This window comes from Physeter macrocephalus, chromosome 20 (assembly GCF_002837175.3).
Source record: "Physeter macrocephalus isolate SW-GA chromosome 20, ASM283717v5, whole genome shotgun sequence".
Classification (NCBI taxonomy): Eukaryota; Metazoa; Chordata; class Mammalia; order Artiodactyla; family Physeteridae; genus Physeter; species Physeter macrocephalus.
Window position 1 is genome coordinate 78,070,543 of NC_041233.1, and position 25,774 is coordinate 78,096,316.

Genomic DNA, 25,774 nt, shown 5'->3' on the forward strand with positions numbered 1-25,774 from the left:
TTAAGACGGGTAAAGCCAGCTAAGATGCTTTTCATTTACTAGAGCCTGGAGTATTCTAGGGATTGGGGCAGGCAAGGGGGTTCACAAAAAGTGAACAAACCAACCCCTTCTCAGCAATATGTCACTGTGGCCAATGTACACCTTCACACAGAACTCCTTTAGCTGTTCCCATCAAGAAGTTCAAACACCACTCATCCAGTCACTTGCTGTGAAGAGCAAGCAGTGAAATGGCAAGTCCCTGTACTTGGCCTCTGTGGTGGACTGAATCCAAAATTTATATTTTGAATTCTTTTAACCCCCAGGACCTCAGAATGTGACCTTCTCTGGAAATAGGCTCTTTGCAGATGCAGTCAAGTTAAAATGAGGTCATTAGGGTGAGCCCTAATCATTTATGACTAGCATCCTTATAAAAAAGGGAAATTTGCACACACAGATACATTCAGGGAAAACATTAAGTGAAGATGAAGGCAGAGATCGGGGTGATGCATCTACAAGCTGAGGAATGTCAAAGATGTGCCAGCAAACCACCAGCAGCAGGGAGAGGGGCCTGGAACAGACTCCCCCTCACGGCCTCAGAAGGAGCCCACCCTTCTGACATCTTGATCTTAGAACTTTAACCCCTGGAACTATGAAACAGTACATTTCCTTTTTTGAAAAAATTTATTTATTTTTGGCTGCGTTGGGTCTTCATTGCTGTGCACGGGCGTTCTCTAGTTGCGGCGAGCGGGAGGCTACTCTTCACTGCGGTGCACGGGCTTCTCATTGCGGTGGCTTCTCTTGCTGCGGAGCACGGGCTCTAGGCGTGCAGGCTTCAGTAGTTGTGGCACACAGGCTCAGTAGCTATGGCTTGCAGGCTCTAGAGCGCAGGCTCAGTATTTGTAGCGCATGGGCTTAGTTGCACCGTGGCACGTGGGATCTTCCCGGACCAGGGCTCAAACCCGTGTCCCCTGCATTGGCAGGCGGATTCTTCACCACTGCGCCACCAGGGAAACCTGAGACAGTACATTTCTGCTGTTTATGCCATCTAGGTTGCGGTACTCTGATAGGGCAGCTCTGGGAAAAGAATACAGTCTCATCCAGATTGAAGCTGCAAGTGTGGTGGAAATACAGCATGGAAATTCCTTTCTCCCTGCACTTCCTGACCAAGTTGAAAGCTCCCTGCTGTAAGAAACTCCTGTGCTAACTGAAGAACGTCGTTCGCCCTCTGCCTCTACAAGAATGAAGTTACCAGCCACTGCGGTCACTGACCTTGACACACCCCGAAAGGAGTTCAGGGCAGAGATCAGGAATGAGGCACTCTGCGCTCTGGAAAATCTGGCAGAACAGGCCTTCAAATAGTTAGATGTTTTCAGGAGAAAATTTTATGAACCCAGTTTCTTGTATCTTCTCATACCTATAAAAGCACTAAAATCATGAACGGAGATGTCAGCTCCTTGTGACTAGCAGCATCCTTCTACTGATATGTGTGCTTGATTGCATGTACCCCCTTTACCAGAATCATATATTTGCTGACCTCCCCCCTACCTCTTCCGAGCAGCTCCTCCAAGCTATCGGAAAGGCTGTCTCCTGGGCTGTAGTCCTCAGTAAGCCCCAAATGAAACTGAACTCACAGCTCTCATGTTGCACGGTTTTGTTTTGTTTTTTTTTAAATAAATTTATTTTCTTTTATTTATTTTTAGCTGAGTTGGGTCTTTGTCACTGTGCGCGGGCTTTCTCTAGTTGCAGCAAGCGGGGGCTACTCTTCGTTGTGCTGCACCGGCTTCTCACTGTGGTGGCTTCTCTTGCTGTGCAGCACGGGCTCTACACGTGCAGGCTTCATTAGTTTTGGTTCTAGAGTGCAGGCTCAGAAGTTGTGGCGCATGGGCTTAGCTGCTCCGTGGCATGTGGGATCTTCCCAGACCAGGGCTCGAACCCATGTCCGCTCCGCAGCATGTGGGATCTTCCCAGACCGGGGCACGAACCCGGTTCCCCTGCATTGGCAGGTGGGTTCCTTTTTTTTTTTTTTTTTTGGTATGCGGGCCTCTCACTGTTGTGGCCTCTCCCGTTGCGGAGCACAGGCTCCGGACGCGCAGGCTCAGCAGCCATGGCTCACGGGCCCAGCCGCTCCGCAGCATGTGGGATCTTCCCAGACCGGGGCACGAACCCGTGTCCCCTGCATTGGCAGGCGGACTCTCAACCACTGCGCCACCAGGGAAGCCCTGTTGCGCGGTTTTTGTTTTTGTTTTTCAGCCGACACCTGTTACCTGTACTGCAGCAATACGAGGAAGCCAGGAACAGAAAGCGAGGCAGGGGTATTCTCAAGCTTTTAGACAAGGAGGATTGTACATGAGCCACTTTGAACTTTGACGAGAGGCCTCGTGGAGTGGAAGAAGCTTGTGCTAGAGGGGCTGAAGCCTGGGTTCTGGTCTATGCTGTTCTCCTCTTGGTCTCAATTCCTGCATCTGTAAAATGGGCTGGGTCCTCTGAACCACTGGCTTTTCTGAGGGACTTTCTTCCCCATAGTAGATGCTCAGTAATATTTGTTCGCACTTTAGATTTACCCAGCGACTTTTGAGCAGGGGGGATGGTCACTTTTCCTTAAAGAGACAGGGAACTGACTTGATTAAGGCCTCTTTACTGGTAAGAAAGAGCCACACCTCAAACCCACACTTTTTAACCATGTCCTGCTGCTCTGAGATCAGCAATAACAGCAGCCAACCTTTAACCCAGCACATACTCTGTGTGATTTACCAGGCTAAGCATTTTACATGCAAGATCTTAATCTTCATTTAAACCAGCAAGGAAGGTATTATTATTCCTTTATTACAGAAGAGGAAACCAAAACTCTGAAGGTTGGGTAACAGGCTCAAGGTGACCCAACACAGTAAGTGGCAGAGGTGAAGTTTCACCTCTTTCCAGGTGAAGTCTGGAGCCCATCCCCATTCTCCCAAGCACTTGCTACCACCTCTCTGCTCCTTTAAGATAAATTCTGAGTTGAAGGTGAAGATTGGACCAGCAGCTCAGCAATCCAGTCTCTGACTAAGCGAAGTTCCCTGGGGTCAGTACCATATTTTCTTGAATGACAAAACCACGGTAGTCCGTTTGTTCGCATTTGCTACTCATTCACACTCTGACCATGAGCTCAACACTGGGTACTAATCCGAGGGCACAAAGTAAGGCTTTCCCCCGCTTCCCATATCAAAGCAATACATGCTTATTGTGGAAAATTTGCAAAATACAAAAAAGTATAGCTCCTCAAAAAATTAAAAATAGAATTCCCATACGATCCAACAATTCCACTTCTGAATATATACCCCCCAAAATTAAAAGCAGGGACTTGAACAGGTATTTGTACACCCACGTTCATAGCAGCATCATTTACAATTACTAAAAGGTGGAAGCAACCCGTGTCCGTCCATGGATAAATGGATAACAACAACAAAAATACATACAATGGAATATTACTCAGCCTTAAAAAGGAAGGAAATTCTGACACATGCGATGGCAAAGATGAAGCTTGAAGACATTATACTAAGTGAAACAAGCCAGCCACAAAAGGATAAATACTATATGATCCACTTATACGAAGTCCTAGAATAGACAAATTCATAGAGAAGGAAAACCACTTTCCAGGGACTGGGGTAAGGGAGATTGCAGAGTTAGTGTTCAATGGGTACAGAATTTTGTTTTGCAAGATGAAAATTCTCTAGAGAGGGATGGTGGTGACGGTTGCACAAAAATGTGAACATACTTAATGCCACTGAACTGGACAATTGCTTAAAATGGTAAATTTTTTGTTCTGTGTATTTTTACCACAATAAAGTATAGAGAAACAGGGAAAAAAATCACCCATGACATTTCAGTGTAGCTCTATTGATAGGCTGGCACAGTGCCTTCTGAGTCTTTTTCTAATCTTAGCCTTTTATAGATGTTTCTTTACAGCTACCTCTCTCGTGCATTATTGGAAGATGTTTTTACATTGTTGTAGGACCCAAAGGGGCCATTTTAAGCTATGCCATCATATGTGAAACCCTGATGTTTACACATATTATATTCCATGTTGTGGCCTGGTAGGCAAGACTGCTAGGAAAGACAGAACTCACAGAACAGGATCATGGGGACTGTGGATCTGAGGACCCTTAAGGTATCCTGCTTCCATTTCCTGCTGCGGAAGGATCATTGAGAGGTTATCACACTTCTGCTTAAACTTCTCCAACATCCAATCTCACAACTTGGGGACAGCTCATTCCATTTTTGCAGTCACACTCATCCAACCTAATCTCCTCATTTTACAGACAGAAAAAAAGGAAAGCCATAGACCTCACTTTCAGAAAGCAGATGTCTTCTCTAATTTGTGACTTTCTCTCCAAATAGTATTCTTTACAACAGGCCGAAAACTGGCAGTGTGTGGGGTAAACCTGACCGGTAGATGAATTTTATTTGGCACAAGTTTTACAAATCAAGATATTTTTGGTAAAAGTCCAGAACTCCAGGTTCTGTTGAAATGTGAGAACTGACCACACTCGAGTGGCTCCACTCGGCCACAGCTGGCAGCAGCTGCCCGGTACACGCTCTCTACCTTGCCAAAGTCCCCTGCACTCTGTTCTCTCCAAAGAGGCTCAAGTCTAATTTAGAAATCCCCACTGGCCCTGAAGCATACAAGGTTGATCCCTGACTTTAAACTTTCAGATTGAGAAATGCGCTCAGGATCGGTTTCATTCATCACTGACAAGGCTGTGCCACCGACTGCGCTGGGGCACGCCCGCAGGGTTGGGCCTTAACCAGGCGTGAGGGCATCTGCACAGATCCGGCGACCTTCCATTCGGGACCGACCACTGCCCGCGGACTACGGCCCAGCACCCAGGCCAGCACTGGCCTCCGGGTTCCGCTCCCGACTCGTCACACACCGGCAGGGCAGCAGGCTGGCCCCTGCGGAACGCCGCGTAGTCGTCAGTACCGTGCGCGGGCGACACCTACCTCGTCTGGCTGGTGAGGCACTCGGCAGGCGCCCAGTCGGGGGCGGAATCTCACGGTTCCCACCAGCAGGCAGCGAGACTTCGGGAGCGACCAGCCGGGAAGGCGGCCCCCTCACCGCGTGGCCGGCGCTGCCGTGGCGACGGCCCTCCCCGGGCCCCAAACACCAGCACTTGCACCAGGGGTCGCGGAGCCCCGGCCTGGCTCAGCTGGAGCTCACGCATGCGCACCGACACCCAGGCACCCGGATATCTGGCGGAGATGGGTCGAACCACTGCGCGAAGGGGAGAGAGAACCTTGGAAAGGCTTGAGCATGGATGGAAGCAGGAAGAAAAGGCCAAGATAGGACCCCAGATTGGACTTGACTCTTAGGTATCAAGGCTGTGGAATCCACCAGGGGCAGTGGAGTTGACGCCGACTCCGCGCCTAGGTTCTTCGTGACCTCCTACCCCCTCCGCTTGTAATGGGTGGGTCCGGAAGGGCGGGCTCATGGAAGTTGCGCAGGCGCAGAGAGGCCGGCAGCATGGCGTCCAGGCCCAAGCGGCGTGCCGTTGACTGCGGGTCTCCGGTTCCGCGCGATGAGGACGAGGATGATGAACTCGAGGATGAGGAGGAAGACAGCGAAGACAGTGACGAAGAAGAGGATGAAGACGACGAGGTCGTCAGTGAGGTGAGAAATACACGCGACCCCGGTTTGCCTTATGTCTGGGAAAAATCTTTCCGACAACCAAAGGCCATGTGAGTGTGTGAGCTGCTTGGAGTAGCGACTTCCCCGTACCTGAGGGTCCTTAAGCAGAAACTGGAGGTGAGAAAAGGTTCTCACTTAGGTTCTACTTCGGTCTTTTACATATCGCAGCCACAGAAAGTTATTTTCAAAAGTCCTGTCCCGGCCGGGTGCGTGGGCCCTCCCACCGCCGCCACGGCACCGTCCTCGGTGGCCTTTTTTAGTTCTCAGGCTAAAGCCCCAAATCCTTCTGGGCCGCCGGGGGCCCCGAGTTCATCCTCTGCCCTCCCTGCGCAGCACCCCCGCCGGGTTCGCGGTGCCTGCCTCCCTCACGCCGGCCCCCTTCCCGTTTCTCGAAGGCCAGCCTCCTGCTCCTTTCTACGCGCTGCGTTTTTCCTGCAGTGTTTTCCCTTCCTTGTTCAGATCTCAACTAAGCTGTTTTTTCCGCCCCTCAGACCACGTCCTGGTGATATGTTCTCCTAGAACTGGGTCCTACCGTAGAGCCTGGCATTAGAGGTAGTTAACACTTGTTGAATGAATAATTAGGACGGAATGGTCCTGAAGACCCCGGAATGTCTGATAGGTAGCCCCGAACTTAACGCCTGCCAGGCAGAATTGGTAATTTATGCCCCTGATCCTAATCTTTGCCATCTCTCTAAATGTTACCTGAAAACTGGGTTCACCTCTTGGTGGCTGATCGAGCCAGTAAGCACAGCCAACCAAGCTGAAGATTAGAAGGAAGGATTTATTACTTGCAGGAAGTAAGGAGAACACCGGGGGTCTTTCCCGAAGCAGTGTCTCCCCCAAACAGCAACGCTGCTGTTTTAAGCTAAGGGTACGTGCATGTTCATGAGGGGGCTTGAGCAGAGGAGAATTCAGCCTAGAATTGGGGCGACGGTCAACAGAGTCCAATCTTCGGTTGATTGAAGTCTGGAGGGTCAGGATCATCATTCCGTCCTCCACCTGGGTGGGGACCTTAGTTCCTGCAGAACTCATATATTACGGATATCATCTGAGGAGGAACTAGGACTCTCTTATGTCAAGAAAGCCATTCCTGGTTCTTTTTCTCAGGGACCCCCTGACGTATTCGCTTACATAAATGGTTGCCAAATTCACCAGCTGCTCAAATCCAAAACCCGAAAGTTAAGTGTAATTCCTCCCTTTTCCTCATCCCGCATCAGTAAATTCTGTTGGCTTTACCTTCAGTATCCAGACGTTTCTCATCAGTGATTCTGCAACGGTCGAAGTCCACCCTTCCACCATCTCTTGCCTGGACTTCTGTAGTAACTTTTAACTGGCATGCCTTTTCCCGTTCTTGTTCCCCTACAATCTCTTCTCCACCCACAGCAGAAAGATCTTTTTACAATGTAGGTCTACGGACTTCCCTGGCTGTGCAGTGGTTAAGACTCCTCGCGCTTCCATTGCAGGGGGCATGGGTTTGATCCCTGGTCTGGGAACTAAGATCCTGCGTGCCGCACTGCGCGGCCAAAAAAAAAAAAATGTAGATCTGTTCTCACTTCCCTGCTCTGACCACTCCAATGGCTTCCCATTTCATTTGTATGAAAATCCAAAGTCCTCATGGTTATTGGACAGAGAGACAGCTAATATGGCGGGATCAGAATAAGGAAGAGAGTGATGGGGGAATAAAGTCAGAGATAAACATGAGCAGGGCAGGCATGGGTGCGGGATTAGTGCTGTGATTGTGGTGTGGGTATATAATATATTTTCCATGGAACAGAGCTTTCCCTTACAAAGCAGCTCTTTACTTTGGCCCCTTGCCTTAAATGTGGTCTCACCATTTTTTATTTAGATCTTTAACTGGCTTTTGCTAACTTTGGGTTATAGGACTCAGCGCTTCTTGCGTTAACATGGATAATCTATCAGTTTGCCAGTGGTTGGAAATTTGTGTAGTAACCGTCACTGATGATAGTGTAAGAAAATAGGCACTGGGCTTCCCTGGTGGCGCAGTGGTTGAGAGTCCGCCTGCCGATGCAGGGGACGCGGGTTCGTGCCCCGGTCCGGGAAGATCCCACGTGCCGCGGAGCGGCTGGGCCTGTGAGCCATGGCCGCTGAGCCTGCGCGTCCGGAGCCTGTGCTCCACAACGGGAGAGGCCACAACAGTGAGAGGCCCCCGTACCGCAAAAAAAAAAAAAAAGAAAAGAAAATAGGCACTTACATATACTGCTGGTGGGACTATAAATTGATGCACCCTTTTTGGGGGGCCATTTGACAACATCAAAACTTTAAAATGTGTATAAATCCTCTGATTCAGTAATTCTGCTTGTGAGAATTTACCCTCCAGCAATAATAGTAATACTAATAATGCATGATTTAGGATCCTCAAGGACTGATCTTATTTAGCACTTAAAAGCCTTTAAGTTTTTTTTTTGGAGTGAAGTAATCCTTTCATTTATTTATGGAATATTTCAGTGGCATTGCTTCTTAGAGTCTGTTATTATTGTTGTTTTACAGAGATAGATCGGGGAGCCTAGCTACACACATCTTTTAGTTACTTGTACTCGCCATATTTCCTCCTGCCTCAGGGCCTTCGTCTGTGCTGTGCTAGGAACTCTCTTTACTGGTCCTAGGTTCCCAGCTCAAGTGTCACTTCTCTAAGGGAAGACTTTCCTGAATTTCCAGCCTCCTATTTCTTAAGCTGTTATAGCACCATTCACCTGTGTTTTATAGCATGCATAGTTGTAAGCTTATATTTATTTCCATGACTATTTCCTTAATATCTGTATTCCCACCTAAACCATAAGCTCCAGGAGGGCATGATCATTTATGTCTGCTTTGCTCACCTTTTCATCTTGAGTGCCTGGCACAGTGCTTGGTACAGAGGGGTACTCAGTAGATTCTTGCCCAGTGAATGAAGCGTGGCCTCGGATCCATGGGCTGAATCAAGCTCTAGGTGATGCCAAGGACTTTTTAAGTGATTTTGTTCTTTGCTCATTCTTACTGCAGTCAGGTAAATAACAATTTCTCATTTGCTTTATCCAGAACAGACTTTCTCAACATCAAAACTAGGTCACTCTGAATGCTTTGTTCTTCTCAGGCTTTTGTTTCAAATGAGGAGATGGTGTGAAGGTGCTTTGTCATCTGTGCAGATGGCAGTCTTGGCAATGTTTGCTTATTTTGAAGCCTAGGCAGTTATAGTTCTTTTGGTAACATTTTCTTCTTCTTGTCCTTTTTCTGGCATGTTCCATAGATGGAGATAGAGCCAAAAAGAATGAGGTGGGGAGGGAAAATAATGCCTGAATTATCTTAGTGAGTTATGTATGATGACCTATTTTGTGTGTCATTTACAGGAAGTGACTATTGAATTCGAAGCTTATTCTATCTCAGATATCGATTACGACGGAATTAAGAAATTACTGCAGCAGGTATTGTCTTTTATTCATTACACACGCATTTGCTCTTCTGAGAAATTCCAGGCCATTCAATATAAGTTCTGTCAGATTTCATTTTTTTCTATTTTAGAATTCCCATTCCTACCCTCTCCACTTTGCCTGGAAGGAAGAATTGTTTTCTTTTCCAGGGCTAACTCCCTATTTGTGCCTCTGCTCCCAGACCCCTTCCTTTGATTAAAATATTTAAGTATTCTGTGTTCTAAAATACTCTCCCTTTCATATTTTAATTACTTGAGCTATTATTCTGTTTTTCTCTAGTTCATTTCTAAGCTTTGTGGGGTTAAAGGAATTTTCACAGAATGGCCCTGTCACTGATTCCACCATCTGGTGCCACAAGCAGCAGGCTTGCCGCTTCTCCGTACTCCTTTACTCCACATAAGATGGCTTTGGTTCGCCACCCTTTAGAGCCTCCAGTGTCCAGTCCACCCTCCTCCCCTCTCTTCTCCTCCCTGTCCGTTCCCCTCCCCAAGACCTCCTGTATTACTACCCACTGCCTCGTCTCAAATTTCTGTGCCTTGACTTTGATTTGCTCCGGCTTTTCTTTCCTCTTGGGATTGCATTTTTGGTCATCTTCCTGGTCAAATCATTGAAATTTCATTATTTTTATTTGAATATGGAAATTAGAAGTTTTATTAGAAATCATACTTTGGTTTTATTTTTTTTAGTTTTTTTAAAACAATAAATTTATTTATTTATTTTTGGCTGCGTTGGGTCTTCGTTGCTGCGCGCAGGCTTTCTCTAGTTGCGGCGAGCGGGGGCTACTCTTCGTTGCGGTGCGCGGGCTTCTCATTGCGGTGGCTTCTCGTTGCGGAGCACGGGCTCTAGGTGCGCGGGCTTCAGTAGCTGTGGATCTCGGGCTCAGTAGTTGTGGCACACAGGCTCAGTAGTTGTGCCTCGCGGGCTCTAGAGCGCAGGCTCAGTAATTGTGGTGCACGGGCTTAGTTGCTCTGCGGCATGTGGGATCTTCCCGGACCAGGGCTCGAACCTGTGTCCCCTGCATTGGCAGGCGGATTCTTAACCACTGTGCCACCAGGGAAGTCTCATACTTTGGTTTTAATTTAAAATATTTTTTTTTCTCTTCTTAGCTTTTCCTAAAAGCTCCTGTGAACACTGCAGAACTAACAGATCTCTTAATTCAACAGAACCATATCGGGAGTGTGATTAAGGTAAGCAGGACAGTTGTGTTTATTCTGATTAAATTAGTTCTTTATCCTAAGTTCCTCCTGTTTTATAGCAAGTAGGCCAGAAACTCAAATTGGAAAGTATTACTGGTTAGAAGTCCATCTCAGCAATTCAGGTTATTAAATGCAGTGATCTAGGTTGTGGCAGTGGATAGGGAGAGAAGTGGGCTGATTCAGAAGATATTGGGGAGGTGAAATATGACGGGGCTTAATGAATGGCTGGGTCTGAGAGTGAGTGGAAAAGGAGTTGAGGATGATACCCTAGTGTCTGGCTGGAGAACCAAGGTAGCAGGCATGGAGGAGGATCAGGTTAAGAGGGGAACACGAGTTTGGATTTGTACATTTTGCGTTTGATTTGCCTGTGATACATGCAAGTGAGATGTTGCGCAGCAGCTGGAGACTGGGGCATTTTCAGCACATAAATGGTCACTGAAGTCGTGGGAGGAGTTGAAGTTGTCCAGGGAGGGTAGGGACAGAGTCTGGTCATAACAGCGTTAGTTGGGGGGGCGTGAGCTAAACGGCAGAACCTGCCAAGGAGACTCAGGAGTGACAGGAGAGGGAAAAGGGGGAAAGCCTTGAGTGGTGTCATGCAAAGCAGGGGCTGCCACCTGGAGGAGGAGGGAGCAGGACTGGGACGAACCCGCCTCTGCGTGTACCGTCCACTGGCTCTACGTTTCTTCTGCTGCCTGACAGACTGCCCTGCAGCTTCGAGTCTTAGGACAGCAACAGTACTCTGTTTGGCCCGTGACTCTGCACTTTGGACAGAGCTCAGTGAGGACAGCTCGTATTCGCTCCGGGCACATTAGCTGCAGAGGCTCAGCGCGGGGCTGGCGGATTTCCTTGCGAGATGGTTCACTCCTGTGTCTCTGTTGGGAGCCCAGCTGGAACCATGGGCCTCAGTCTCTGGAGTGTGGGCCTCCCTACCCAAGAGAGCCAGGCAGAAGTGCAGAGCATCTTATGTTACCTGGTGATTTCCACCATTCCTTTGATCGGCAGACGTGATGGCCTGTGCAGGTCCAAGGGGAGGGCACACGGACCGCCCCCCCCCCGGTGGGAGGAGTGTCTGGGTCACTTGGTCAGAAGAGAATGTGGGATAGGAAAAATCGCTTCAGCCTTCTGTGGAAGATACAGTCTGCACGGTGACCTTCATCTTTCTCCGCGGGCATCTCTGACGATGAGGATGGTGCCTGCTTCGTAGGTGGGGGGGGGGGACGAGAGAAGATGCTTAGAACAGCATCTGGCGCGTGGCTCGTGCTCTGTATGCGTAACTGTCCCCGTTGAAGTCTTTTTTTTCTATTCCCAGCACCTATCGTCTAGTTTATTGTAAAAACAAAATAAACAACTCCACCTCAGTCTAAGGTTCCACTCAAATGACCTCACCTTCAGCCATCTCACTTGGTTTTCAAGGCCAAAATTCTTGAAAGATATTTGCATTTGGTTTCCACCTCCTCTCCTCCTAAACACCTTACTCTGGCTTTTACCCCCAACACTCTCCCGATGTCCTGAAACTGATGGGATCACCAACGTCTTCATTACTAAATGCAACAGATGCTTTTCAGAGCTGCTGCCAACATTCAGAACGTGTAGCACACAGCGTCAGGAAGAGGAGAGGGTGACACCTCGGTAGCATCCCTTTATTAGCGCGGTGGGGAGAAGCAGCTGCCTGCTCTGTCATCAGACACACGTGAGCTCTAGCTGATTAGTGTCCCGAGACCTGATGCATACGGATGAGAAGCAGTCGCTTTAATTTTTGAAAAAGCTTATTGTCTAGTCGGGGGATTCAGCCTTTCATTGGATAATTACACAAATAAGTCTAAATTACAATTATGGCTTCCTTGGCTTCCACAGAGACACCTGAGGTGTCCCAGGGACTGCCAGAGCTTTCTCTGGAGGCTTTGGAACTGGGGGGACTTGGACTCTTCTAGAGAAGGCGATTCCGAGGGAAGGGGAGGGGGGGCTGGGGACTGCATGTGCGTGGCTGGCGCGAGGCTGGAGTCTCAGGGCCCGGGCGTCATGCAGCGGGTTGCTCAGAACTCGGCTGCCACGAAGAATTGTGTTGAGCGAAGAGGCTCGGGAGAGGGAAGGGGTGGGCTGGGAGGGCCAGGCCTCGGGCCAGGCCGGGGAGGCGGGTGGGGGGGGGGGGAGACGGGGGCGGGGCCCGCGCCGCGGAGCCGGGGCTGCCGGCGGGGCGCCTGTCCGCCTGTCCAGGGGAGGAAGGCCGAGTGGGTTCCGGGGTGCTCGTTGCTTTTCACCGACGGGGGGTGTGGGGATCTCAGGGCTTCACACTGAGGGGCTCTCTTCCTGCCCCGGCTTTCCGTCCGTCGGCACCACGCAGGTTTTGCCACGGTGGCCGCGGGTCCTTTGACGTGCACGGGAGCTGCCGTGCTGCTCTCGGAGGACCAGGGCGGGTTCACGCAGTACGTTCTTCTGCGCTCCTCTCCCCTCTCCTCCAAGAGCCGACGTGCCCTTGGTCCTCTCGCCGGGACTGCGTCAGTCTCTCCTGGGCTGCCTCGGCGCCCTCCTGCGCTGCTGAGCTCGAGGCCTCTCCCCCGCGTCCGGCAGCCGCTCTGGCGGTGACCCAGGCCTTCGGGGCCTCGCCGCAGCCGCCCCCCACTTCGTGTTCCCGCACCGCCAGCTTCAGTGGAAGTGTTCTGCTGTGAAGCCTGGTCGCCCCTTCGCCTGAGGCCCCCTCCGTGGCACCGTCAGCTTGGATCCGGGAGCCCGTCCTCCCTCGCCGGAGCCCAGGCCCCTCCCGCAGCTCTGTCTGCTTGGATTTCCGCCCCACGGGCAGGCTCCGCTCCGCTCTCTGTTCCGGCCCTGAGGCCCGGCCACCGGGGGGCGCCCTGGCGCCGCCGACCGCACCTGGCTGAGCCCGTGGTGCTGGTGCCGCTTCGCACAGAACAAGTTCAGGGACGGACGGGCTGTCGTGGGTCCCTGCTGTCCTTCGGTGGAAGAGCAGCAGCCTCATTTTATTTCATTCATTCAGCACTTGTTCCCCAAGGACTTAGTCTGGCCTGGCTCTGTGCTGGGGGCGGGGATGCTGCGAGAGGAGTTTCCAGCTGGGACGAGCAAACAAGCAGCAGGTAAAAGAAAATGTGGGCCATGTCCAGTCGAGTACAGCCGAGCCGGGAAGTTCAAGGTGGAGTCAAGCATCTGCCTCTTAGTTCTGTTTCCTCGATTCCTCATTTCCTCCCTTGCCCCCATTTTCTTCTCTCCTACCCGTGCACACGGAGGCCTTGCTCCCCTTCACCAGTGCTGGGGACCGGCGGGTGCTCAGGAAGCGTGGCTTTAGGTGAGACAGTGTGGTGGACCCACAGAGAAACGAGGCTGGGCTGGCTCCAGCCAGACCGCTTCGAAAACAGACTAAAGTGGTTTCCTTCATGAGGCCTTATCTGCTCTGGATTTATAAGACATTGAGGAAAATGTCTTAAGAGTAGTGAAAAGAAATTTAGAGCAGAAGGAGATCGTGCGGAATGTAAGAAGAGGACAGGATCAGGGAGGTAGGGTGATGTGAGCGAGAGCGCACAGTTTTAGCCCGCGGTGCTTTTCTGAGGTGATGACTGTGAAACAGAGTTCTCGTTTGCAAAGTGGAAGGATAAACGAGGCCTGGATTCCAAGACTCGGTATTGCACTTCTTTGCAACGAAATATAAAGTTAATTTTTTTTTCTTTTTAAAATAGCAAACGGATGTTTCAGAAGCCAGCGATGATGATGCGGATGAAGATGGGATTTTTGGCTTCATAAGTCTTGTAAATTTAACTGAAAGAAAGGTTGGTTTCTCTGGCTGGCGTCAGAATGGTTATTCCTTAGGCCAGAACCTCAGGAGTTAATTTTATTTAATGCACGATAAAAGTATCTTTTATGTCAGACAATGATATTAACTATAAATATGTGTGCTCTTGTGAAATCTTATTGTAATCCTTTTTTCAGTACGAAGGTGTTTTTGTTTTCCTTTGAATACTCTGTACCCAGTTGAAGTCATTTACTGCCTGTGGTATAGAGAGTCGTCACCTGGCTTTTCAGGAATGGGTGTCCTGATGTTGGTGTTGACACAGGAGATGTTCTGCTGTCTCTGCAGCTGTTTTGATTCTGAGTCTTCGTGGCTTTCTGAAGTTGAGGACGCTTACTGACATTTATTTGTATTTTCATTCATTACTTTTTATTGACTCATTGATGAGTTCTAATAAACAACCAGCAGCTTCCCCTCCTTAGAATAAGATGCAGGCTATACTTTATCGTAATTTTTAATTGAACTTTTCCAGTTACTTCCATCTGTCTTTATGAGATGGATTAGAATTTCCATCCCAGTATGTCTGAGTGTTAGTATAACCTTCTCTGACCCCTGATTATGGGATGGTAAATAACCGGGTGTAGTTACTTTAGAGAAATACTTAAGCAATCAACACTGACGACATATAAGGTTTTAAAGGTTTTGGCAGAAAACTGCCCTTACCTGTTAGATAAAAAGTGATAGCTCTCACTTTGGAGTTTTCTCCTGTAAGTGATGGCCTGTAATAAAAAGTGAGCCTTCTCTTTGCTTTCTAGGGTACCCCGTGTGCTGAACAAATTAAAGAGTTTATTTTACGCCTCTGCGAGAAGAACTGTGAAAAGAGCGTGGTTGAACAGCTGGACAAGCTTTTCAATGACGCCACCAGGCCTGTGGGCTTTCTGCTGAGTGAAAGATTCATTAACGTTCCTCCACAGATTGCGCTGCCCATGCACCAACAGCTTCAGTAAGACACTTTGGAAAATGCCTTTGAACGGTAGTTTTTTCCCCAAGTGGATTCAGAAATGTGATTCAAATGGAATATGTTGGTATAGAAAGAGTTCTGCCCTTGGTTTAAGCACGAGTGGTGAGAGTGCCTGTGAGATGCATGCATTAGTAATAATTGGCTTTTTAAAAGAGTTTTAATTACTTAGGAATATTGTGATAGTAGCTTAATAATCTTAGAGATTTAAATGGTATAAAAATAGTTGAGTTTCATATAGACTTTTTATCTCCATTTGACGAAAGCTTTTAACCCTCTTCACAGATAGATTTCTGTAACACAAATAAAATGTTGAATAATTACAACAATAACAGACAGTACAACTCCTAAATTCCACTGGGATATTTTATGACTAGTGCAACCATGGTCCTGATACTGCATCTCTGGCTTCTCAGGGTTTGTTATTTTGTTTTTTAATTCAGGAGTTTTAAGTTTACGAGAATATTTTAAATGTAAGAAGGGCTAAGAATTGACATTGCCCGTGCTTTGAAATAGAGGAGGATAAAATTGTAGGCAGGCCCCCAGGCTTTACAGAATATTATTTCTCAGAGGTCATGGCACTTCTTTTTGATCTCCCTGGAAATAGTTGGTGCGAATGTAACCATAGTCTGAAAACCTTTAGGTTTCCCGTTTTTCCTTTATAGATGCATTGCTTTTTAGTTTTACTCTCATATCCTCCTCACCCCTCAGCTAATACTCATATTGTACTTCTGGTGCCTAAGTGTTTTTTGTTTTGCGTTGTCTTTTTTCTGATCAGCTGGAGCTCATGTTTATTTGGTTTCAGGAGAGGGTGATCTGCTTTCTCCTGATCCTCTATTGAAGAAAGCTGCAGTGGGTTGTTCTGAGTTTCTTTACATTTTTGTTTAGTCAGATGCACAGGGTTATTGTATGATATAAAGAAAGGAAGAAAAGAATTAAAGGCTTCATTGCTATCTCATTGACTGGTAGTTTGGGGCATCTGTCTGGCCATTCCTGCAGGAGGGTCAGAAATGAGTCCCAGACGTGGTGATTGGAGATTGTAGTGGTCACATGCTGTAATGGCATTGGTCACGGCCGTGTGCCTTTGTGTGCTTCAGTTAATGTTTATTGTTTTAGAAAATCCAGACTGTTAGGTATTTTTAACAGAGCAGTGACGTGTGAACTTGAGATTCCTCTGTTAGTTGCTGTGTATCCACAGCTCAGAGCATAATCTGAGAGTCATCGTACCATTTATTATAAAAGGCGCTGCCACAATCAGTTGAGTGTGCACCTGGATGCATAAAGAAAACTCACTGCTTTAGAAGCGTCCAGATCTAATGTCTGTCCATTAAGCCTGCGTCACAGCAGGACCCAGAGAAGAGGCCTCACTGGTTTTCTCTGTGCCCTGGTTTGTTGATGGATCTCGCCTCACCCATCAGCCAAACCTTGTGTGTGTGTATGCCTCGTAGGAAAGAACTAGCAGAGGCGCACAAAACTAACAAGCCGTGTGGGAAGTGTTACTTCTACCTTCTGATTAGCAAGACGTTCGTGGAAGCAGGAAAAAGCAATTCCAAAAAGAAATGGAGCAGCCAAAAGAAAGATGAGTTAATGTTTGCAAATGCAGAAGAAGAATTTTTCTATGAGGTAAGATCATCCTGTTCCATCTCTGTTTAGATGTAAATAAGGATTTTCTTGATAATAATCAGGATTTATTGCTCTCCCATTTTACGTCGAAGTCCTTCGACTGTGGCCATTCTGTGTTTAAACCTCCGTGTCTACAGCAGCTAGGAGCTAGTAAACACAGTGAGAGTGGGGAGGAGGTGATTACCATGCTGACGACATGCTTACTGAGATCTTTATCCTCACACCGCTGTGGGAGGGGAACATCAGCCTGTGTGTGCAGACGGGGACGTTGAGTCCGAGGGAGCTTGGAGCCACTGTCCGGTCGGCGTGGAGGACGGGGTGGACCCTGCTCTCCCGGTGCTGGCTCGCGTGCCGACCTGTGCCCTTAGTCCTGGAGGCCACCCCATTGGTGGGATTTCTAGCACTTTCTCCCTGTAAAAGCTTGTGCTGGGACGGACAACCAGATACCAGAGCATATACTTTCTTATGCCGCCTTCCTCTCAAAAATGTTAAATTCATCTCTGAGGAGGACATATTTTCCTGGATTGGATGATATCACTTATTTTAAGGCGTCCGCTAAAGACTGAAGCACTATACATTCAGCTCTGCCCTTGTTTTTCAGGAAGTAAATAAGTGAAAATTAAATTTTTTAGAATGTGTGCGTCAGCACTTCAGGCAGACCATGTCAGGGACGTATGTAATGGGTGCTTTAAGATGGGCTGGTTACGCAGACCTGCCGGTCTTCACACAACAGCTTTATGCTAAGGAAGCAGCTGGGACGATGGGTAAGACCAGCATTTAAAGATGATTCTTCTCATTAACTGTCAAAATTTATGAGTCTTAATTTCACTTGTGTATCATGAGATTATTTTGAGAATCAAATGAGATTATGAATATGAGCGACTTCAGAATTATAAACAGTACATAGGTGGGTAGTAGTGTTAATATTACTTAGCTGCTTGTTCCCTCCCCTCTTAGAAATGGAACACTTCTATCCATACTCCTCATGTAAGTTAGAAATCTATTTGGTGTGTGTTTTATAACGTCTGCCTGACTGTCCCGTTTGAGCTTCTTTGAGTCTGTGTTTTGCTTCCTTTAGCTGTCAGTCTTATTAAATATGCCAAACATAGTATTTTTTGTTATCAATTAAGTGAGTTTTGCCTTTAGCTTGTCTGAATTCTAAATTTGTGGTTCTTTGGTTTAGAAGGCAATCCTGAAGTTCAACTACTCAGTGCAGGAGGAGAGCGACACGTGTCTGGGAGGCCGATGGTCCTTTGATGATGTACCAATGAAGCCCCTGCGAACTGTGATGTTAATTCCAAGCGACAAAATGAATGAAATCATGGATAAACTGAAAGAACATCTATCTGTCTAACCCATTTCCCATGGACAGTGCTGGGCTTGTTTTTGTAAAAATTACCAGAAGACTCAGTGGAGATTTACTGGAAAACTCATGACTTTATTAGATTAAGGGCCTCTACAAAAAGTACGGTTCTGTCACCCGTGTCTGTGACACATTTACAAAATACCTTCGCTTTTTAAAATTTTGATCAAATTAAGGATGGTTGATTAAAAACTTTTCCAATAAGAAGAAAAACATGGAGTAGTAATTTAAAGAACTCAGTAAAAACTTCTATTTTTAGTTGTTAAATAATATGCAAAAAGTGTTATTCTTTTCAAGACCTATCCTGTGTGGGGTTTGACATCCATCTTCACGTCACGTCGGCACATCCCTCCAGTGGACCAACTGTTAGGCTGCCTTTGCGATATTTATTGCACATCAGGTTTTGTGTAGAAGGTTCTTGAGAGTCACTGTATAGTGCATCTTTGTTCAGTAGTTTCAGGGCACTTCTCACACATTTTCTGTTCCTTTTTCATTGTTGAAATGGGTGATAGGTGATCCATCACTTGCTGTAGAATATCCTTACTTTCACTAGGAGGCAGATTACTGAAATAGTATTGTGGTGCCAATTGCATAAATCTGTTGAAAACAAAAAATTATTATAATTTTTGGTGAGAGGTACCAAACATGATGACACTTCCCAGGCCTGGAGAATCTGCTTGTAGAATTTTGATTAGCTTGAACTTCTCAGTGGCTTGGTCGGTCTGCCTTTGTAGAATGAATACTTTCTGTGGTTTACATGGAAACAATCCAGTTGCATTTCTAGGATAAGCTGGGTCCTCTAGGGTCACGCCACACAGCAGAAATGACACCCCCACTCTCACCACGGGGGGAACGGGTACTTCCCCCGAGGCCCATCACAGTTTTGCGACAGATCAGATCAGATGCTTGGGAGAACTCTGGGTGCGTAAGAGGGAGTATCTTTGCGTCTCTTACTAATACCATACCATATCCATTTGCTGAAGCTGGACACACGTGTAGTTACTCCTGGTTCCTGCCTAGAACATCACACTGCCCAAGTGGTAGTGGTACCTTCACAGTGGGTCCGGCATCTGCAGCAGCCTCTGAGGCTAGTCTCCATTCTCACTGCTGTCCCTATAGCCCATTCACTTAGCAGCCAGAGGGGTCTTTAAAATATATGGAGAAGAGGTCACCCTTGCTTAAAACGGAGTCTCCAACTGCTTTGTACCGCACTTAGGATCAACTCCAGACTCTTTATGTGGCCCACACCCTACACCTCTGCTACCTGCCTGTCTTCAGCCTCGCCTCCACCCCTTCTCTTCCCCACTTGCTCCAGCCCAGTGGCCTGTGTGTTTTGAGAGGTTGCTACGCTCCTCAAGATCGGCACCTGCTCGCCCTGTTCCTCTAAGGTGCATCATGCTTTGCTCTACATTTCTATACTGTGTTCTCTCTCTATGCCGTAATCTCAGAGGCGTGAATATTTCTTAGTCATCTACAGAGACCTGCCTTTAGTAGGTACTCTCAACATAATTTAGATTGGTAGCAGTATAAACTTACAGTGAAAATGTAAGAAAAACCAAATTTGTCATTTGCTCATGTACGAATTCAAAGAAACCCCCTTTTTCTCCATTAAACTTACAGTTCAGGAGAGATTTCTGAGGCGATCCTGATGTAGTTGTTGTCAGATATGCTGAATTTATGGAAGAGGACCCACTCTGGCATCTTCTTGGTGACAGAGTAACAAGAAAGGGGATGCAGCTGCGCAACTTGCTTGTGTGTCAGCATTAAGTAATTACCTGACCCATCAACATCCCGAGCAATCTAAAGGGCAGCGTTTTACAGAAAAAAGGGTTTTGTATTAATATGGAGATCGATACACAAAAGTATTTTGTTTAAAAAATTCCAAAATACTTCATACAGAATAGTTACAACTACAGATCTGCCACCCATGTTTTCTAGTTTCAGATATAGAAAATAAGACATAAACATGTTTTGCTCAAAACTTGGAGCCAGTGATGATGATAATTATGATAACTAATTTTATCAGTTTCAGGGCAGCCTGCCAAAATAGTGCAGCTACAAAGGTGAATGCTTTGGTCAAGAAATAAAGCTAGCACGTTCCCTGTCACGTTGTGGACCACGCTTGCAAATGTCCAGTGCTTTACACTTGACGTTTTAGCTCATTTAATCCTCATGATAACCCTGTGATGCAGGTAACCTTACTTCTTCCATACGGATGTGGAAATCCATGCTAAAATGTCCTTTTTCTCCATTAAGAGTGCTTTAGAGTTTAGGTGGCGCATACTTATTCTGTAACGTGCTTTCGTTTAGAGGCGCTACGTTAGTCAGCCTCCACGCTGGGAAAGAAGCAAGTGGGCTGTTGCCTTTACTTCTTCTTGGGCATTACATCACCAGGTACATGGGAGCAAACAGGTGAGATGAGGGACTGTAACTGTGTTCAGCCGAAGAGTGCTGTAACAATTCCTCTGTGATGGAAAAGGTCTTCTGGACAGAGAGAACATTCTAGCTTAGTCCTCCATTCCCCTGAGGGGAAGTATACTTAAATACTAAATCTTTAATAACATATAAGGGTTTTTCGTTTTATTTTAAAGTTAACATCAATGCAATAATCCTCTTAAGTGGGAGGTTTCTGACAGGATGTCCTGAACATGTGCAGTTTTGTAAAGAGCACACTACAGGTGGCCTTATCCATTCTTACCTGCATAAAATAACCAGACAGAAGAGCTTTCCGTATGTTCACAGTGTTTTCCTTTGAGCCAAAAGCAGGTTCTGTGTAAGGAAGCTCGATTCGCTTGATGATTTCTAAGAGTTCGGCTCGGATAACATCTGCCATCCTGAGTGCAGAGCAGTTGAGGAAGTGATCGTGACACCACTTTTCAACACAGTCTAGGAAGGAACGAACAAAAAGCTATTTAGAAATGACTTGTCATAACTGAGAGAGCCCAGGCGGGAAGGCGCTCTGCCTCTGCGTCCCTCTGTGTCCTCTCCTAACAAGGTTGTCACATGAGTGAGTGGGAGGGAGGGAGGCAGCAAGGAGGGGGACCTCCGGTGGCCGCGGGAGTGGCTGCCCCTGGCACCGCTGGGAAGGGAGAGGGTGCCGGCTGGCAGGACCTGCAGTGGCTGCGGGGGACTCCACGAGCCCACCAACTAACTGTAAAGTGCAGGTCCCGAGCGCTGACCGATACTACATCACCCTCGTCTGGCTCGTAAGGGGCAGAAGAGACTGTCTCAAGATCACCATTTCGTCCAGTGTGCGTACGGCGAGGATGTACGTGCCCACGACATTCAATCAAACTAGGAGGGAAAAAGCTGACAGTACAGATACCTCTGATCCATGGAAATATCTCACATAGTTTACTTAATTATAAGAAAAGGATTACTACCAGGCTGATTTGGAAATTAATGATGTCACAGTTAAGCTCGCCTACCCTAGCTGCAAATTTTGTATCGAAATTCAGTGCCCTGGATCAGCGTGAAGTTATTCTTTGTTGCCATCTGTGATTAGCTGGACCCAGCTGTGCCTCGGCACAGCGGGCTGCAGACCTCCGTCGGCCCTTCGCGTCCACTCGCTCAGGCCCGTCTGGAGCCACGGGAGCGCTCGCACTTGGTCCGGCGACGACCGCCACCGGCTCGCCCTCCGAAGATGCCAGAGGCCCTCGTGTACTTTCTGGCTCCACTGACAACTTTCTCTGCTCGGCTTTGAAAGTCTAACCCCCTGCTCTGCCACTCTGACTGCTGTCAGCCTTTCACTTTAAACATTTTTCACACCATCTTCTGGAGCAAAGGAGGTAAAAGCAGCAGCGTGGAGAACAAAGGTGAGAGTAATCTTCCTGGTAGGAAGGGAGCTCCCCTCTGGCTGTGTCCGCCTCACTGCTTTGCCCCGTCTGCCCCTGGAGACCCCCTTCCTGTCTTTAAGGCCCAGCACGGGAGTTCCACGTGGAGGAGTTTTCCGCTCCCTCAGCACTGGGAACGGGAACATACCCACCGTGGTTTAGACGTGCCCAGGACTTGTGCCGCAGCTTTGCACAGGCCGTTCTACTCCCCTGGACGCCCTCCCCGGCCCTCCCCGGCTCGGCCAGGGCCCAGCCTCCCTCGGCTCATCAGCCTATTGGTTACCATCACCTGGAGCTGGGGGTTGTTTGTTTTTTGTTTTGAATACTCCGTATTCTCTCTGCATCCAGTAGTGAGCACGAAAGGCACAAAGCTCAGCTCTGGCCGCTGGGCAGCTAGAGACGGCAGTTCCTTTCCTTCCTCCCTGGACCCGAGAGGACAGGAGACATGCCGTGCAAGCCGGTGTCCCCCGTCCCTGTGTCCCCAGAGCGAGCTCTGAAGGCTGCCGGGCTGGCTGCCGGGCCGTGGAGGCAGGCCCGCCCTCTGTGGGAGCAGGAGGCGTGTCTCTACCGCTCACCTGCGGGTGCCTGAGGGGCTCAAGCGCCATCCCACTCAAATGACCAAGGGGGCTGGAGAGAAAGGGTGTTGGACGAATAACAACCCAGCCTCGTCTGGGGAACTGAAAGGTGGAATTCGGAGGTAATTTCTGAGAAGGCCAAGCGTTCACTTACGTTCGCTGCTGGAATTCAGAGCCATGTCCTGGTAGGCCTTGTAAATGTTGGTGAGGGTGAAGTGATCTCCTTCAGGGTGTAAGAACGTCTTCCAACAAGACGAGGCGGCCTCCTCTGCTCCCCGGGGCGGATGCGAAAAGCAATTAGGAGCTTTAAGATGCAAAAGGACAGAAGGTCAGCAATAATGAGATGTGCCCTTTAGCCCTTTAGCACCACAGGCTGCGGGGGAACGGATGGGGGCTCACTGCTGTTTGTAGCCCTGCTCCTGTCTTACTCTGGGAATAACATGCTATCCTGTTTACACAGAAATCAGAGAACTGCAGGGTGAGCTGTCATCTTGTGCTTCTCCTTGCTCCTGTGTTAGCTTTTCTCAGGTCTGCTCAGCGCAGCGGACACCCTGCTTGTAAATATTACAGCCCCCGGTCCAGGGACAGGATTAGAACTCGGGTCCTAATGCAGCATAGCCTTTGGTTTGTCCTGCCAGTAAAAGAATCAATTAAAACCTATAAACCAAGATGAATGAGGTGGTAGGAAATAAAAAACACGCACACGTGACACGTTTTTCTTGATCTGTACCGATTACTTCAGCAAAAGAGAACTTCCACTGGGTTTTTATTTAGATTTTTTCATATTAAGGCAATTCTTATAATTTTCTACATTTTTAAACTACTAAAGTGTTTCATCATCATTTCAAATGGATCTCATTTAAATCTATACCTGCTGCAGATACACAGTACAAGAGAGCCGTGGAAGGAATACCTGTTACCATGGCAGCGATTGTTAGCATCTCATCTACACAGTCAAATTCACAGGATGCTAAGATAGACTTGGAGAGTTGTGGATCAAGAGGAAACTCTGACATGATGATTCCAAATTCAGAAAGATTTCCATCATTGTCCAGTGCTGCCAGATAATCTAAGTCTTCCAAAGCCTGCATCAAACTTTCTGGTGCTAGGGAAGACAAAATTAATAATTAGAAAGTCTCATACAACCAAGATGGAGTAACAGGTACTGGACTTTCCCTCCCACACAAAACAACCAAACAATGAACGAAATATATGAAACAAGAGTTCGCAAGACAGAGAACATCAGGCAACGAAGGACAGCGATTCCCGAGAGGGGGACACCTCAAGAGGTAAGCCTGAAGACTGCCCAGCTTACTGCCTTGAGAGTTTCCAGGCTGTGGTGCTGGGAGGGGACCCAAGGGGAGCTGACAGACTCCCCGAATTATGGAGAGGGTGCTGAGGGTCCAGGGAGACTAAGATGGCCAGAGCCTGCAGGTCGGACCTCCTGAGAGGAGAGAGCTCTAGAGCGAGGACGCAGAGGATGTACGAGAGCCCCTCAGTCAGTCAGCAGGGCCCATTCGCTCCACTCCAGGCCAGAGAAGGAACCATCCAGAGGAGCAGAGGGTCAGTGCCTGGTGCTGACATGGGATCGAGATATGCCCGTTCCCACCAGCCAGGCTGCAAAGCATCATGATTCACGGGGCTCTGGGGGGGAAACAGAGAATAACGACACCCCACTTGTACACCGTTCCAGTGCCACCTAACTAATCCTAAAGTCAAGACCTGAAAGGATCACTCTGCATCCCAGGACAAAGCTCAAGAATATTTACAGGAATACAAAATATCCAGTATCCAACCCAGTAAATTGTACAATGTCTAGCATCCAACAAATATTATGAGGCATGAAAAGCAGGAAAATATAATCCCATAATAAAGAGAAAAACAAATCAATTGAAACTGACCCAGATGACAGAAATGGTAGACAAGGATGTTGAAAGAGCTATTTGCCAGTACATGTAAGGACCAAAGGCTAATTTTCTCCATCCCTTTATTTCCCTTATCAGTTTATATGACATCAATAATGGTGTAGTTTTATTATATATGCTTAATATCCACCTACAAAGATAAATCCGTTTATTCAAGGTGAGGTATTCTCCTTGTCCTTGCAAAATAAAGTCACATTAAAATGAATACATGTGTTTTTCACCAGGCCTCACAAAGAAGCGAATCACACAGCATGAAGCTGCTGGATTGTTCTACCCAAGAAACGGAAGGATTTATGAGCTACTCAACGGCTTTCACCTGTCTCACTTCCAACATGTTCCTGGCAGGCGGGAGACAGAGCCTGTGGGGACCTGAGAAGCAGTTTAACCTCCTTGTAGCTGGGAGTTCAAGGTAACGAACAGCACAAATTTACTTATTTGCTGCCCAAACTTTGACCACTAAGCTATTTGTCAAAATTTCAAGCAAACTGTGTCACTCAAAAGCCAGTCCCAAATTCAGATTTGATAAAGTCCCCCCATTCCCACCAAGAGACCTGGGAACACTGGGAGAGACCCCGCTGTGGGCTGGGGAAGGACCCCCGGTGCTGCACGCAGCTCCTCACATCCCCAGGCCTCTTGCTGGAGGAGAGAGCGTGCAACGGGCCTGGCCTCCACCTCTGACACGTGATTCGCCAGTGAAAGATCAGTGACTGGGAAAGCAAGTAAGTGTTGGGCTGAGGGGGGCTGTGAGCAAGCCTGCAGAGAACCCAGGCATCTGCTAGAGGACTCGGGCGTGGCTTTCACCCCACCTGGGAGAAAAGAAGCTGAACGTCCCTGTTCTTGGTTTCTTTCATCAAGATTTAAAACTGAGAAGAGCACAGCCTCAGGGGATTCCGTTCTTGGATTCTGACCCCTTGGCCTCTCCAGGGCACTAGCCAGGAGCACTGGTGGACTCCTTGTTCATTTGGAGACCCTGGGGCAAGGATGAGACCTTGACAAATCACAGTCCCGGGAAGTAAACAGATGCGCTATTTAGAAAAAAAAAGTCCGAGCCATCAGTGAGCCATGAAATCAAAAGTAACAGAGATGGCCTCATCCACCAGAGGGCAGACAGCAAAAGCAAGAACTACAATCCTGCAGCCTGTGGAACAAAAACCACATTCACAGAAAAATAGACAACATGAAAAGGCAGAGGGCTATGTGCCAGATGAAGGAACAAGATAAAACCCCAGAAAAACAACTAAATGAAGTGGAGATAGGCAACCTTCCAGAAAACGAATTCAGAATACTGATAGTGAAGATGATCCAGGAACTCAGAAAAAGAATGGAGGCAAAGATCGTGAAGATGCAAGAAATGTTTAACAAAGATGTAGAAGAATAAAAGAACAAACAAACAGAGATGAACAATACAATAACTGAAATGAAAAATACACTAGAAGGAA

General features: G+C 47.7%; 3 protein-coding genes across 8 annotated transcripts in view; 1 reads left to right on the plus strand and 2 right to left on the minus strand.

Moving 5' to 3' along the window:
• The window catches only part of UROS (uroporphyrinogen III synthase), a 37,124-nt gene extending 31,864 nt beyond the window's left edge, over nt 1–5,260 (minus strand). Inside the window, exon 1 of the mRNA XM_028480915.2 lies at nt 4,957–5,260. The gene's annotated coding sequence lies outside the window, so the exon portion shown is untranslated. The remainder of the gene's footprint in view (nt 1–4,956) is intronic.
• A 183-nt stretch (nt 5,261–5,443) lies between these two features.
• Nucleotides 5,444–18,269, plus strand: BCCIP (BRCA2 and CDKN1A interacting protein). Of its 3 annotated transcripts, XM_028480913.2 has the most exons (8): nt 5,445–5,623; nt 8,986–9,060; nt 10,173–10,253; nt 13,949–14,038; nt 14,814–15,001; nt 16,465–16,639; nt 17,597–17,626; nt 17,823–18,269. In XM_028480913.2, exons 1-8 carry the CDS (start codon nt 5,477–5,479, stop codon nt 17,991–17,993), a joined length of 957 nt encoding a protein of 318 aa, XP_028336714.1. In that variant the 5' UTR covers nt 5,445–5,476; the 3' UTR covers nt 17,994–18,269. The 3 variants fall into 3 exon arrangements, with proteins under 3 accessions (XP_028336715.1, XP_028336714.1, XP_007122090.2); XM_028480914.2 differs by lacking the exon at nt 8,986–9,060 and having other exon boundaries at nt 5,444–5,623; XM_007122028.4 differs by lacking the exon at nt 17,597–17,626 and having other exon boundaries at nt 5,446–5,623.
• The window catches only part of DHX32 (DEAH-box helicase 32 (putative)), a 62,279-nt gene continuing 54,569 nt past the window's right edge, over nt 18,065–25,774 (minus strand). For 2 of the 4 annotated variants that reach the window (XM_024121187.3, XM_028480906.2), the window contains 5 exons: nt 23,324–23,515; nt 22,565–22,714; nt 20,701–20,888; nt 19,621–19,802; nt 18,065–18,599 (listed from right to left, as the gene is read on the minus strand). In XM_024121187.3, the coding sequence (XP_023976955.1) occupies nt 18,428–18,599; nt 19,621–19,802; nt 20,701–20,888; nt 22,565–22,714; nt 23,324–23,515 (884 nt within the window). In that variant the 3' untranslated portion in view covers nt 18,065–18,427. Of the gene's footprint in view, nt 18,600–19,620; nt 19,803–19,990; nt 20,487–20,700; nt 20,889–22,564; nt 22,715–23,323; nt 23,516–25,774 lie in introns of those variants that run through there. The other 2 variants (XM_055081081.1, XM_055081082.1) reach the window with 2 other exon arrangements.

Excerpts from the sequence above, each read along its gene's own strand:
- BCCIP (XM_028480913.2), top strand. The coding sequence starts at position 5,477 with ATGGCGTCCAGGCCCAAGCGGCGTGCCGTTGACTGCGGGTCTCCGGTT. Across the intron at positions 9,061-10,172 it reads TTAAGAAATTACTGCAGCAG|CTTTTCCTAAAAGCTCCTGT; the intron begins GTATTGTCTTTT and ends TTCTCTTCTTAG. Across the intron at positions 17,627-17,822 it reads CTTCTATCCATACTCCTCAT|AAGGCAATCCTGAAGTTCAA; the intron begins GTAAGTTAGAAA and ends TCTTTGGTTTAG.